The sequence below is a fragment of the Eutrigla gurnardus genome (assembly GCF_963514095.1).
Source record: "Eutrigla gurnardus genome assembly, chromosome: 19".
NCBI lineage: Eukaryota > Metazoa > Chordata > Actinopteri > Perciformes > Triglidae > Eutrigla > Eutrigla gurnardus.
The window spans coordinates 20,173,329-20,188,377 of record NC_139930.1 but is presented as its reverse complement, the minus strand read 5'-3'; the positions used below and the strand labels follow the sequence as shown (position 1 = coordinate 20,188,377).

The 15,049-nt window shown below is 44.6% G+C and overlaps 1 protein-coding gene across 1 annotated transcript; it reads right to left on the bottom strand.

The window, feature by feature from the left end:
* Positions 1–77: 77 nt before the first annotated feature.
* Positions 78–12,668, bottom strand: ntrk2b (neurotrophic tyrosine kinase, receptor, type 2b). The gene is made up of 16 exons (XM_084035762.1): positions 12,455–12,668; positions 10,572–10,646; positions 10,364–10,435; positions 10,215–10,283; positions 9,963–10,114; positions 9,664–9,800; positions 8,580–8,712; positions 7,790–8,131; positions 7,455–7,483; positions 6,784–6,883; positions 6,112–6,300; positions 5,576–5,706; positions 5,314–5,486; positions 4,394–4,634; positions 1,982–2,140; positions 78–1,123 (listed from the first exon to the last, which is right to left on the bottom strand). Exons 1-16 carry the CDS (start codon positions 12,649–12,651, stop codon positions 938–940), a joined length of 2,385 nt encoding a protein of 794 aa, XP_083891888.1. The 5' UTR covers positions 12,652–12,668; the 3' UTR covers positions 78–937.
* Between the last annotated feature and the right edge of the window lie 2,381 nt (positions 12,669–15,049).

Here is a 15,049-nt window from a genome sequence, read left to right as displayed (position 1 = left end):
TGTGTGTGTGTGTGTGTGTGTGTGTGTGTGTGTGTGTGTGTGTGTGTGTGTGTGTGTGGAGGGGGGGGTGTTGAGCACGTTTAAATCACTGCTTTGTAAATATAGCCGACCTGGTGTGTGGAGGTATTTACATAAAATATGGAAAACGATAATTCAAAAGAAAATGGTGTTCAATGCTGTGTGCCCTTGTGTTTTTTTTTACAACCTCAACATTGATTTTTTTTTTTTTTACAACAATCCTTCAGTGGACTCTGAGTAGGTTATATACAACAGACACGGGCATCTATGAGATTATAAATGGGTGTATAATAATATACACGTATGTTTCTGAATTCAAACGAGCAAAAAAAGGTGTGGATGAAAATCAAAACGGCTTGAATCAACGTTTATAAATTCTACAAATATTAAAATAGTCTGTGACATATAAAAGAAAAATCTTCAGCTGTAACTTGATGAGTATTTTTTATCATTATTATTATTATTATTATTTATTTTTTGAATCTTCCTGCAGAATGTTTTGCTCTGTGTGTTGAAAGAAGAGAAAAGCTCTATCTACAAAGTCGTGTCCACAGTGAGACACGTTATGTTCCCTTTCATTCACGGACAGTAACCCAGTAATCCAGCGTTCCCGTCTCATTTCTGTGCCTCTCACACGTGTTTATGCATTTTGGTTTCCGTTTGTGAAACATGCCTCAGTGACGTCTGCAAACCAACAAAGAAAAGCAAAGCAGAACGGAAAAATCACTCAAAATTTAAGGCTTTTCTCGATGCAATGAGGACACGGACGAGAGCATTTACAGGAACATTTACAGCCGAGGAACTGTACACACACACACACACACACACACACAACCTTCGCTTCCTCCACGCTCATCCACCCCCAGCTCACACACACACACACATGCACTCAAAAGTAAGATACGAGACCCCCGGTGCTTCAGCCCAGTATGTCCAGGTAGACGGGCGAGGCCTTGGCGAGGCTCTGGAGCATGCTGTGGATCTCCTTGATGTTCAGCCTCATGTAGGGCTCCCTCTGCCAGCAGCCCAGCATCAGGTCGTACACCTCCTTAGGACAGGTCCGGGGCCGCTGCAGCACCCGGCCCTGCGTGATGCACTCGATCACCTGCGGGAGGACAGGGTGACAGCAGGGTGAAGACAGGGTGACGGCAGGGTGACGATGCATGGTCTGCTCGTTTCTTACATTCATGCAGAAGTATCTCATCTTCCTTTTTGCTTTGTTCAAATTCAGACGGTTGCTTTTGCACCAAGTGAGCGTTCATCATTTTGGGGGACGAGATGGAACATTTCTGGCAAAATTTAAACAAATAAAAACGAAAGGGTGCTCTGGGGTTTAAGGTGATGAGGTTTAAGGCGACGATGAGCCACAATGTCTCTGATTCATGTCTAGCCGGCAACCTTTTGTTGTATTCATCTGTCTCCCTTCTCATTTCCTGTCACCTCTGCACTGTCACAGTCTCATTACCCCCCCCCCCCCCCCCAAAAATAGAACAAAAATATATTATATATGTTTATTTATTCATAGAAGATTGATTGATTTGATAATAAGCAGCATTTCCTTAACGTTGAGAGTCAGGAGACTGAAAATGATAAAAAATCTCCACAAAAAAACCCCACAGTGGATACTACAATTCCCACAATTCAGCATCTCTTACGCTGCATTCGTGTCATATTGGAAGTATCGTAATTATGAGATTCTGACTTGTATATTGTGCTCATCGATATTGAAGCCATGATAACAACTCAGATGGTCAGATATTTGGGTCGCTCTTAAAGTTGATATGTGTTTTGGTGATAGTCGCGTTTTAAAAAATATATTTCACCAGTTTCCGACTTCAGACTTTGTGCTATAACAAGATCACGGTGAGAAAAGTCTCTCCGGTGAGTAGGCGTCATTTAAAGTGTGTGTGAGGTTTGTGTGAGAGCCCGTCTGACCGTTGCCCGGCCGACCAGGTCGACTGACCTCGTTGTTGGAGAGCTGGTACCAGGGCTGCTTGCCGTAGGTGAAGATCTCCCACAGCACCACGCCGAGGCTCCACACGTCGCTCTCCGTGGTGAACCGCCGGTACATGATGCTCTCGGGGGGCATCCAGCGGATCGGCAGCATCGTGTGACCGCCCACCTGCAGAGACAGAGAGAGAGAGAGGGTGAGAGACATTAGAAACCAACATTTAGCACTTTGATCCAGACTGAAATCACATGAAAACTACAGAATGTATTGGCATGAAGACGGGTGCAGACGTTCATGGTGCCCTGAGGATACATTCTAACGCCTTTTGGTGTCCCTGCATCACTTCCCCCAGGTCCGGTGCTGTCCCCTAACCGTCCACTAGATGGCCTCACCTGACGTCCCCTCTCAACTACACCTGTTCCCAAATATGCAAATATAAACCAGCATTTTTCACTTGTTCCCTGTCAGATTGTCTCGTGTGACCTGCAGCGTTGGACTTCCTGTTTGTCTGCTCGCCGCCTCTATTTGTCGCCTCCTGTTTTAAGGTAAAGACGACCTTTTATCTCTGTCTGCTTGGACTTCAGGTCCTGCTTGTGTGTGTGTTTGCTCTGATCTCTTTAGTGGATAATAGGTTAAAGACGTCCGGGCACCTCGGAGGATACATTTTAATAACTTTAAGCACTTAGCACTGATTTATGACCAAAGAGCTGCAAAAGTAAAGAGGACCCCCATCATATATATATAAATGAGGCCATTTACCATCAGCCTCGGCTCTGTGTTTAGAGCTAATCCTGTTACCATTATACAGAAGGTCTATGATCCATAGACGGTCTTTGTCTCCTGGTGTTGGAAAATGTATGAAGACGTTGCAGCAACCGTAGCTTTCTATGTTATCACTCTATCTATTTTCTCCATTTGGTTTATCCATTATTTCCTCTCTCTCACCCTGTAGCAGAGGTGTCAAACGTCCAGACAATCAGGACATTTATATATGAGAACTCTATGTAAATATATATAAAAAAAAACATCCGCATCTGATTGGGAATCATTAAACAAACAAACCTTCATCAAGTCATCACCTTAAATCTAGCCAATCAGAGGCTGAGTAGCACGGCTGCCTGCCTCTTATATAACCCAATACGCTTCAAATCTGATCATCGTGTAACTAAAACCTCAACCTTGACTGCATTACCTTTACCTTATTTACCTAATAAACTGGCAACTGAATATTTTTATTTTTTATTTTTTTACAGCGAGGAATACGTTTCGTCACTCTGGCGTTCCTGAAACACGCTCGTTATTGCATCTAAACCTTTTATCCAGCCGGCGTCTACCTGTCTTCTTCCATCAGATATTTCCTGTCTACTAAATGCATCCCCCCTCCTCCCCCCTCCCCCTCCTCTCGCTGTCTCCTCTCATCTAATCACCATCCTTTCACGTTCATCGCCTCACCTACATGCTGTAAACATGCACCATCACCGGGATGTCTTCTATGTAACCGGCTTCGTCTCCAGTAAACGAAATAGTAATTCCTGTCATCCTCTAAACGTGACTTTTATGAACTCATATTCCCGCCTTATCTAATTTGATACGTCGCATGATTCCCTTTTTAAATGTGCAGAATGGAAGCAGCATCATATTGTTAGCAGGCTTTCTATTTGATCCCAACCGTTTGGTATGAGGAGTTGGTGACAGGCCCTCTCTCTTTATGGAGATCTTATCTGATGCATGGAAATGCTTTTCTGTGTGTGTTTAGAGTTCTGACTCCACTTCGGCCAGCAGAGGGCGCTGTGGGATTCAAACTGTAATTTGAGGCAGAAATGATGAGGGAATAAAAATACAACTGTTCCCCAACATGACACATTTTAGTCTTATTATTATTATTATTATTGTCCTGTATTGTAGCGTCTTATAACAAAGCATAATCTTCTCGTCAGATTATAAACTGCACTATAACTACGGTTTAATATGACGCGTTCATGCAGAGTGAAGGGACGTATTAACTCCTTGCCCTGTGAGAGAGAGAAGAAAAAAACCAGCCGATGCATTTTTTTTTTTTTGCACTGTTGGCCCTTATTACCACGGAAACAGTAATTTTATGCAGATTATAGAATTTGCATTTAAATGGTATTAAAAATAGATAAAAAAAATACCTCTGGTTAAAATTGACATTTCTGCAGCCACAGTTATTTCAGGCCAAAACTGGAATACAAATTCTGATTACATATTTGAGACTGTGTGTATGTGGCTACATTTCCATATTTCTGTGTGTGTGTGTGTGTGTGTGTGTGTGTGTGTGTGTGTGTGTGTGTGTGTGTGTGTGTGTGTGTGTGTGTGTGTGTGTGTGTGTGTGTGTGTGAGAGAGAGAGAGACTGAGGGCAAGACGAGGTGCGAATAGGGGAAATAATCAAAAAAAGGACTCACTCTGTAGTAGTCTGTGCTGTAAACGTCTCTGGACATGCCAAAGTCTCCGATCTTGACCAGCAGGTTTTCTCCGACCAGGCAGTTCCTGGTTGCCAGGTCTCTGTGGACAAAGTGCTGGGAGGCCAGGTAGACCATGCCAGCAGCAATCTGCTGGGCAATGTGCAGCATCTGGGACGAGGTGAGCTCCACCAGGATGCTGTGTTGCCCGTCTGCCATTAGCACTGCATCAGGACCGTGGGACCTGCACCCACAAACACTTGATCAGAGCTCCAATCAATCAAATACAACAACAACTTTTTTTTTTTAGCTATAAAGCAAACTATTTGTCAATTTATTAAAATGATTGTGGATGAATTTCCTGCCAAGCTGCTAATCGATTAATGGACTAAATCATTACAACATGAGTTATACGACTAACCAGACGGGAATGTCTGTTATCGGCTAATCTGATTCATTAAAATACCTGACATCCATTCAGCATTGCCATAAAACACATTTCACAATCGACTCTCAGATTATATCGCAATATCGCCGAGCCGTATCTTTCAGACGGTGGACAATTAAAGGAATATTTCGGATATTCGCTTTCTTGCCGAGAGTTGGGGAAGTGTAATCGATACCACTCGCTAAATATGAGGCGGCAGGCAGTTAGCTTAGCTTAGCATGAGGACTGGAAATGGCGGGAAAAGGTTAACCTGGCTCTATCCAAAGCTAACATGCTAACTCTTGCTTCCTTACAAAAACCGAAGGGTAAGAACCTTCCCTTACATTCTACTTAGATATAAAGTGATAATTAGTGCGTTTTAGAGGCGCTGGTAGATTTTTTTTAATCGTAAAGACGGCCGCGGTGTCCCGGGATCGGGATCGATCTTCTCATTTACTGCAGAACGTTGACCTTTTCGAGGTCAGACTGATCCTACCTGAGGAACTTGTTCAGGTCGCCGTGTTTCATGTACTCGAACACCATGATGAGCGGGTCGCTCTCCACGCACACGCCGTAGAACGTGACGATGTGTTCGTGCTGCAGGTTGGTGAGCAGCTCGGCCTCCCGGTAGAAGTCGGCCCGGCCGCTCTCGTTGGCCTCTTTCAGGGTCTGTCGGGAAAAGGCAAAAGACGAGGAGCGTCAGCCAACGAGGATGATAGAACCCACTCCATCGAGTTTTGTGAGCCGATGCCTCGTACCTTGACTGCCACGTGGAGCTTCTCCTGGTCCGGCGTCAGGTTGTAGCACTCGGCGAGGAACACCTTCCCGAAGGCTCCCTCGCCCAGCTCCCGCTTCAGCACGATGTTGTGTCTCTTGATGTGCTGGACGACTTGAATGCACAGAAGAGGACACGTCACCGTCAAGGTCACGGATATGCAGTTCAAATTACATACTGAAACTAAAGAATATATTCAATATTGATTGTGTTTAAGTGGAAATGAAATATGAATAAGAATGGTCACGATCTCACAGAGAACCCAAAAACTGAACATTTATCAAAATTGTAGGTTCAAGAAATTGATCCACTGCTTATTAAAATGTCTTGACGTTTATAAAAAACTGCATCTGAGAAAGAAAAAAAAACCCCACTCCTGCGTTTCTGAGCATCATCTTACTGTCCAGCAGTCAGTCTCCCGATGCAGCAGGATGCTGACATTAAATATGGCGCCCGGCTGTGACCCCTGCATGGATTTATCAGAAAAGGTCCGGGTTGCCGGGCGAGGCGGTAACTCACACGTGTCGGATTTCAGCATGCTGCCGGAGTTGCGGAAGTACTGGGGGTTCTCGATGACAGGGATCTTTGTCATCCCGATGATCACCGCGTCTGGACCCATCTCCGAGGACGACGGGGTGTTGTTGCCATTGGAGACGTGATGAAGAGGGCTGGCGGAGTCATCGTCATTACTGATGACTGAGGAGGAGCCTAGGGAGCCGAGGAGGAGGAGGAGGAGGAGGTGAAGAAGAGTGGATGGCATGTGGAGAGAGGAAAGGAAACAGTGGTCATAGAGGAGGAGGAGGAGACTTGTAAATACAAAATTATACATAATGACAAATAATCATACTGTCATACGATGAGCTCTATTTGAACCTTAATACGGGTTAAAACCCACTATAATGTACTTGTAAACAGATATAACGACACTGTATTAAGATATTAATATCATCTGATAAAACATCCATAACCAAATATAAATAGTTGATGAACCCTTGATGAATAATATGACATGTCTGAACTTTTGAACCTCCCCATGCATGATTTATACATATTAACAGCTAAGAAATGCTTTAAAACACACACAGTATGGACGAGCATAGCCCGCCGTTTACCAGTCTTTGTGCTAAGCTAAGCTAACCAGACATCATCTAACTCTAAATCAAACTGTTCCTTTAAGAGAATGAGTTTCACCTTTAATACCAAACTTGGAGTTTCTTCCGTATTTCAGGATGATCACCATCAGAACGCAGCCGGTCAGGGCGACTCCCGCGATTCCCACCACGACGTACACCTGGGAACAAAAACAACAACACACAGAACCGTCAACAAAAACATCCTTTTTAGATCCATGGTTCCCAACATGGAGTCCGGGTCCCCGTAAAGGGCCTCAAACTATAACGTGAGGAGATAATTTACATTATAGGAAAGTAGAAACAATTATGTTTAATTCCTCAGACTTTCCCACGAAGGTTATTGTTTTTTACTACAAGGTACATTTAGGCTAATTTAAACTTCTTCTTTTAAAGCTATGGTCTACAATTTTAAATAAAAAAAATCCATTCAGTCTATCAGCCGTAGGCCTGCATAGAAATTGACCAATGGGAGCCATTGGTCCGGAAGGCTCCCATTGGCTCGTACCCTCCATCCAATCCCGTCGTCTCCCCTGCTCCTCGTCATCCCAACTCGTCCAATCGTGGAACACTGAGGGGAGGGGTTTGGTTGGGGGGGGCCTGATGCTTTTTTCAGTCTCAGAGGCTCAACTGATTTTCAGAATGTAGACCGTAGCTTTAATTCAAACATACTGTGATGGAGGGAACCATTAGTTTTATCATCTGTTTTGCTTTATGACGAGCTCCACTTACTGCAACGCTGTCGTCCAGCGGAGGAGTCTCTGAAAAAAACAAAAACAACAACATGCTTTGTCACAATATTTGAAACTATGAAGAGCATGCAAACTGACTTTGTGCTGCGGTGTCGTGTTCCCACCTACCAGTGGTGTCTGGGCCGAAGCGACATGCAGGCAGAGAAGAAACACATGACGGGAGAGTTAATTTGAACTCCGTGAACCGTTATTATCAAGCTAATAAGTTGTTTTTTTATAGTGTTGAGTCATTACTTACAGTCGTAGAAGGGCTCTTCTGGTGAAAAGAAGAAAAGGCATAAAGGAGTTGACTTCCTGGACAGAATTGTGTCGTACTGAATGTGCTGTGAGAAACAGAATTAAAGCCACCTGTGTGGTCGATGTAGGGCGGGTCGATGAACTGGGCGGAGACCTTCTTCTCGTCCCGGCCGTACTGGTTCTTGGCCACCAGCCGGTACACGCCGTTGTGGATGTGCGTGGGGTTGGACAGCTGCAGGCAGCCGTGGTTCTCGCTCTCCGTGGACTGGTGGATCATGGTGCGAATGTAGTCCTGCTCCTGGAGGGCCATGTTCTCGTGGTACCACTGCAGCTCGGGCTTGGGGTTCCCCCTCACGCTGAAGGGGATGCACCAGTGGTGGTCCCGCATAGGCCCCAGCAGCTCCAGGATGGTGGGGGCGACTGACGGACAAGGAGGCGGGATGATAGGAAAATCAACACCAGGAGTGAAAAAAAGGCCAGTAAGGAAGGGGAGCAACATTTAAAGGCTCAGAGAGGAGATGCCGTCGGAAGAAGGGGGAAAAACACACAACATTCAAACAGCTGACATCAGGAAAACAAGGAGAATGAGGAGCGATGTGGCACTAAACAAGCAGAGGACTGTGGTAACGGCATGAGGAGCTTCACAGCAGGAAGAGTTATAGACAGGAAACGTGGAGAGTCAATAAGATCTGCCGAGAGACAGTAATGATAACAAACTGAGGAGCCTCTCGTGCCTCCACTGGAAAAACAAAAGGTTTAGAAGAAAAGCGTTTAAAAGATCATGAGAGGAAAATAAACTCACTAATAATAAACATCATCGCTAGTTTGTTAACATTTACAGCCCTACGATAACAGAAGAGTCCCTTACAGAGAATATTGAGCTGAAGGGTCGCCTCGGTCTGACCGACCATGTTCTCGGCGCTGCATATGATCATCTTGCCGTTATCGTCGGGAGACAGGCCCGACAAGGTGATGCTGCTCTCCGTATCCGAAGGGTCGATCTGGAAACAGTGTGATATAGGGGTGAGTATTGGCAAGAACCTCACGATATGTATCGCGATACTTTGGCCACGATATGTATCGCGATACTTTGGTCACGATACTGCCAGTAAAGGTGAAAACACAAGTACCTGTATATGTACATCAGATGATATTGATCAGAGGACAAATTGAGTCAAAACTATTTCATTCAAAACAGCCTCTCCATTTTGTTAATTCCCATGAAATTCACTGGAATAAATGAAAAAGGATAAAGTACTGCATTCCCAATGCATCTAAACATGAATCTTTTTTTTTTTAAACGTTCTTTGGAGTTGAAAAATCGATATCGTATTGGGCGGCAAAATATTGCGATATATTGCCGTATCGATATTTTTACCCACCCCTGGTGTGATATCGTATCATCATATCCTGATGTATGCATCCAGTACGTTACCCACCGCCAAGTCTTTATAAACGCTTCCTTTTTTACTTTGAGCACACAGCTGCCCTTACAAAGTACACACTACATTGTTGCAGCTTGACCTTTAACCCCTATTGCTCACACATATCCGCCGGACAGAGGATTGTGGGTCATAACAGCCTGAAAAGCATGCTGGCTTTGCATATTGCAAAATGTGACCGGACATCCTGCTATTTTATTTGGCATTCTGCATTTGACATGATATTTACAAGAAATACTAAATCTTTATTTCTGGCAAACAAAATAGGATTTTTTGTTGTTGTTGAGAACAATAGAGCTCTATGAAAAGAAGAGCTAAGCAGATGCTTTTTGTCAGAACTGGGATGTTTTGATGATTAGACAAACATAGAAGTCTAACTGGGGTTCAAGTCGTGACCTTCGAGTGTTTAAAAAAGATTCCTCATCTTGTCCGCTCCACTCAAAGAGCGAAACCTTCGTGTTTTTTCCTTGTGGACCCGGACTAGAGGTTTGAAACAGGCATCCGGCTCACCTCGTGGTGGGTGGAGAGCCAGTCGAAGTTCCATATGATCTCAGGAGGAGGCGACCCTGAGGCTCTGCACACGGCTTTCACGTTACTCCCCTGCATCAGCCTCACCATTTTGGGGTTGACCTCTGCTTTGGGAACCACTGCGAGAAACGAGCAACACAACCAACATCAGACATCCGAGCTGCAGAACGTATATCGTGGATTGATTTGTCCACGGGTGTATTTCCGTCTTTCCTGTCATCATCTCTCCGAACGGTCAATATCAGATACCCGGTGCTTATTATAACATGGTTTCACGTTACCGCAGTCTGGCGGCGTGAGCGTGGAGAAGGCCGTGGGCACGCCTCGCTCGTCTGTGCACGTCAGCTCCGGACTGTCGCTTTCCTCCAGGAGCCTCAGTTTGATCCACAAGTTCTCACAAACACAGTCCAGAGGGTTCCCGGACAGCAGGAGCCTGGAAATGATGGAAAACACAGCACATGAGACACTCGAGTGGCTGCAAACACACACGGAAAGAGATGGACTGAGACCTTCTCTGGACATGTGAGACTTACGGGTACGACGCGTTCATGTTCTGAAATGTTCTCCAGGACAGCGTGGACAGGTTATTGTCTCTGAGATTTCTAAAAGGAGGGGAAATGATCAACATCAAGGCCACTCCTGTGTGTTCATCAATGACAGAAGGTCCATGAATGCTTCTTACACATATTGGAGTCTCGTATTGTTGAAAAACGCATCCGATGATATAGACGTCAATCTCGTCTTCATCACTGTTCTGTTGAGAGTGAAAACGTGGAGTTATCTGGGGGCTCTGTAACGTGTGTGTGTGTGTGTGTGTGTGTGTGTGTGTGTGTGTGTGTGTGTGTGTTTGTGTGTGTGTGTGTGTGTGTGTGTGTGTGTGAGATACTTACAGGTTTTGGAGGTTGATATAATGCCTCAGACTGTTGTCGTTGATGTCAAACAGTCTGTTCTGATTTGTGATGTATCTGTTAAAGAAAAAAAAAAAAAACGTTATGACACACGTGCAAAAATCTATCAGGAAGTAGATAAAGGCTTTTAATACCATGTTTTTTTTTCATTTTGTAGACAAAGTCGGCTGAACACAGCTGTTGTGTTGCTTTACTGGGCGAATAGTGTGAACCAGTTTGCTGCTGATATTGTTTGTGTCATTTAGGCCTAATGATGCCACTAAAGACATGTGATACAAATATATAGCTCAGTTGGCAATAAAGACAGTCAATTAAATAAATACACAGATCAAAACTTAAAATCCTCTTTTAAAAATGGACATCAACTAAACTATGTTAGTATTTTGTTCTAGGGTGTGATAGAGCAAAACAGTTTTCTTTTTCCAAAATAAAGGTTTACTTGATCAATTAGAGGAAGGTCATTGGAGATTTAAAAACTGCATTTTGCAATCATCGTTCCAACATGTTGCTGAAGTAAACAAACATTTCACGGCACCGGAAAAGCACTTAGTTGTGTTTAAAAACCTGACAATCAGTTTGAAAACTACAGCGTGTTGTTGTGAAAGCTGCTGGTGGGGAGAGGACACTTTTGTTTACACGTGGATTCTTCCTTTAACCACACAAAACATATTACAAGAGGAAAGTCTCCTCAGGAGTTCCATCATTATTCCCAAGTATTAGGCTACAATTGTTATTTTAATAATTGTTAGGTTTTCTTTAGAAAGTGCAGCTAACAAGCCTTCAAGGTGTTTTTAATTGTGATTTATTTGCCAAAGCTTAAATACTGGGGGAGTAAAGATGTTCTAAAACACTTTCATCATTTGGAAAATAAAGAAAAGAATAATGATTTACACTACAACGCCTATCCCACACACACACACACACACACACACACACACACACACACACACACACACACACACACACACACACACATTTATATATAGTCATGGTGGGTATGTTGCCAGTCTGTCTGCCTCAGTAGAGCTCACCCAGTCTCCCTCCTCTCTCCACTGGGTGCCATGCAGTTGTACTTGCGCGGTTGTAGCAGGTACACTCCGACACAAGCCTACACGCTGACGCAGATAAGGCGAACATGACCGTGGGAAGCCTATCGCCGGCTGCACACACAACCGATTTCATCTCGTGTATAAACCGCCAACAATGTGCTCATTTTTTATTTATTTATTTATTTTTTGTGTGGAAATGTGGAGGTTAGATCGGCACCGCCGCCCAAAAAAAAAAAAAAAAAAAAAATCTCGGAGGCTGCGTCGGGGCCTGAACGTTTACTCCATCACCACCTCTGGAGCTGTTTTGTAAAAGGAAACACCGACTAATCCAAATAAGCCTGACGCGCACTCTCACCACCATTACGCACACACACACACACACACACACACACACGCGCGCGCGAGCGCACACTATCATCGTTAGTGGCACGCGCGACCTCCATCGCCACATATATATACACGCGCACACATACACATACTAGGCTACATGAGCTGACAAACCCTATTGGTTATTATAAGAAGAAGGAAAAAACCACACGTTTCGTGTTTGACATGAAGCGCAGACGGCGGATCTGTATCGATCTGTGATCCACGGGGGGGATTAATACCAGGCCTGCTTTATTAATACTACTATCACCTTTATTATTATCATAATCCTAGCCCCCGGGTGTTGTTAGTGCGACCTACGATCGAAGGGAGCTCTTTACGCATTGCATCCTGATAAGTTCATACGCTTGTCATTTTTTCTCTCTCTCTCTCTCTCTCTCTCTCTCTCTCTCTCTCTCTCTCTCTCTCTCTCTCTCTCCATACACTTACATCTCGGTGATGTTTTCCATGTCATCTAACGTGAGGACAGGGAAATCCTCGATCCCCGGCACGGAATCAATACAAACAATCCTTGAGATGCTGCAAGTGCAGGATGCGGGGCAAGCGTCGCTGAATCTCCACAGCCCCATCAAAACCAAAAACAATCCGAGACGAGCCATGCCATATTCCCCCGCGCTGGAGTCCATCGCAGGGTCCAGTGATGATCCCACGAATCTCTCCCCCACCCCCCCACCACCACCACCACCACCAACACCACCACCTCCTCCCCTCCAAAACAGAATCTGGTCAAATAGAATGAAGATTTTTTTTTTCTCCCCTCCCTCTCTCGCCTCGCTTTTATCTGGCCAAGTTAATCCTCTCGACTCCGCAGGAAAGATGAAGAAGAAGAAGGAGAAGAAAAAAAGAGAGAGAGAGACTACGCCGTCGGTGAGGAATGCGCAGAGGAGCCCACGGTTTTTTAAAATCAAGATGCCATGGACTGGCCTTCCCGTCTCCGCAGAGCTGCTATCACACTACTGCATATCGATGTCGTGAAGCAAAGGTGTCAAGTGGTCCGTCCTGGTGCTGCTCTCTCTCTCTCTCTCTCTCTCTCTCTCTCTCTCTCTCTCTCTCTCTCTCTGTCTCTCTCTCTCTCGGGCACGCAGCAGACGGTTCGCCTCTGCCTTGTAAAACAAATATGAGGTGTTCCAGATGTTTAAAGATCAATAGGCAGGGCCCCCGCGAGCGCGACGCGTCTCCTGCGCGTGTGGCGATGGGGAGGGAGAAATCAGAGGAGACGTGGAGTAAAGGATGCGTGGTGATGCTGCTGCTGCTGCTGCTGCTGCTGCTGCTGCGTGTGTCGGGAGGAAGGCTACCTGCATGCGTCTATCGATTATCGCCCGCCGAGGACGAGCGCACCCTCCTCCCCCCCTCCCTCCCCTCAGCCATCGCTCGGGATCCGGTTTATAGGGGGTGGGGGGGTGTATTATTTTCTGACAAGTTGCATTTATAGGAATTTCTTTGAGGTTTTTTTTTTTTTTTTGATCGTGCAACAAAAAAAAAAACAACAACCCTCACACATGATCACATGCTGCAGCCTCACCGGGCTGCACAGGCGGCCTGTTTTGCGGCGATGTGGATGTAAACGCTTGCGTTGTAGTTGCTCAGGAGCCATGCATTGGATGGAAGCAGCGCCCCCCCACCCACCTCCACCCCCCACCTCCACCCCCTCCACCACACCGACACTGTTGTACGGTTGTGTGACGTACGGTTGACGCACAAGACGGGGTGCATCTATGAAAAATAATTACCTCTACTATGTCTGCAAGCTTCAAATGGGTCTCACTCCAATCACTGGTCAGTGTGCGATGCAGGGGCCAGAATAATAATAATTATAAAATATAGAATTATAAATCTTTCTGACAAAAAACATTTTGTGTATAAAAAAGCTGATTTTTCCACTATTTGTTTACAACCCACTGCAATAATGTGGAAATATTGTATTTGCAGCACTGGCTTGTTTTGATTCAAGCTTAATAAAACCCTGACTTATTAAACATATTTTAATTTCTCAACCATATTTAAAAGGCTGACCTGCAAGCATGCACTCATCAAATGTAAATATTATTAATATAAACATCACATATACATGAATTGAAACAAACTGTTTTTTTAATAACCTTTAATGACCCAAACTGAGCAAATCAATCATCATATGCATCCTTTATTTTTCAGTCCTCTGGGAGTTACAGTGCTCAAACATCAAGGTGATGATGTGTTTCAAAGTGATCAAATGAAATGTGTTTACCAATGAATTCCTAAATTTCACTCATAATGAGGAGGCATACTCGGCTAGGACACATGATCTGTGACACAGCCTGGATGGTTAGTGTCGCTATGGTGACTTGCTTTTTACAAATAGCGCTGACAATGTCAAGTGTCGCTATGGTTGCAGATGAAAATATGTACGCAGGCTTTTTTTTTTTTTTCATGAGAAACATCAAGAACTGAATTATATCTGTCTCCATGGTAACCTCAGAGTATAGGAGAGGCAAGAGAGCTCTTTATTTTGCAATAGATCCTCGCCTATATTTGAAGGAGCAACACTACGAGAGGGGGGGGGGGGGGGTTAAAATAGTGTATGGACACGAGTCAGCCTCCTGAATTGCAATCAATGGGCAGTGAGGTGGCTCCAGCTGCTGGTGTCCGATTATCATCTGATCACATGACCTTAACATTTTAGCAAAGGGAATCTAGTGGCACTGAGAAAAGTAGATTAGTGCATCTCTGTGTGTGCATACAAATTCAAAGCATCATTTTGTTTATTTCAATTAATATCTTTTTAAATGTGCTATTGCTCGAAGCCGAGATGATGCTCTTAACTTTTTCCTGTTTGTTTGAACTTTGTCTTGCACCTGGCAGAATGAAGAGTTACATGTTTTGGGATTTTTTGAGATCTTCCTCCCCTTGTTCATTTAGTTCGGTGCCACTCCTCTGCTCCTCTACCTCCTCCTGATCCAGCTGGTGGCAGACTTGTCTCGAACCTCGAACCGTGACTCAGCCCGCTGATCTACATCCTGTATTATCTGATGTATACATGAGTGT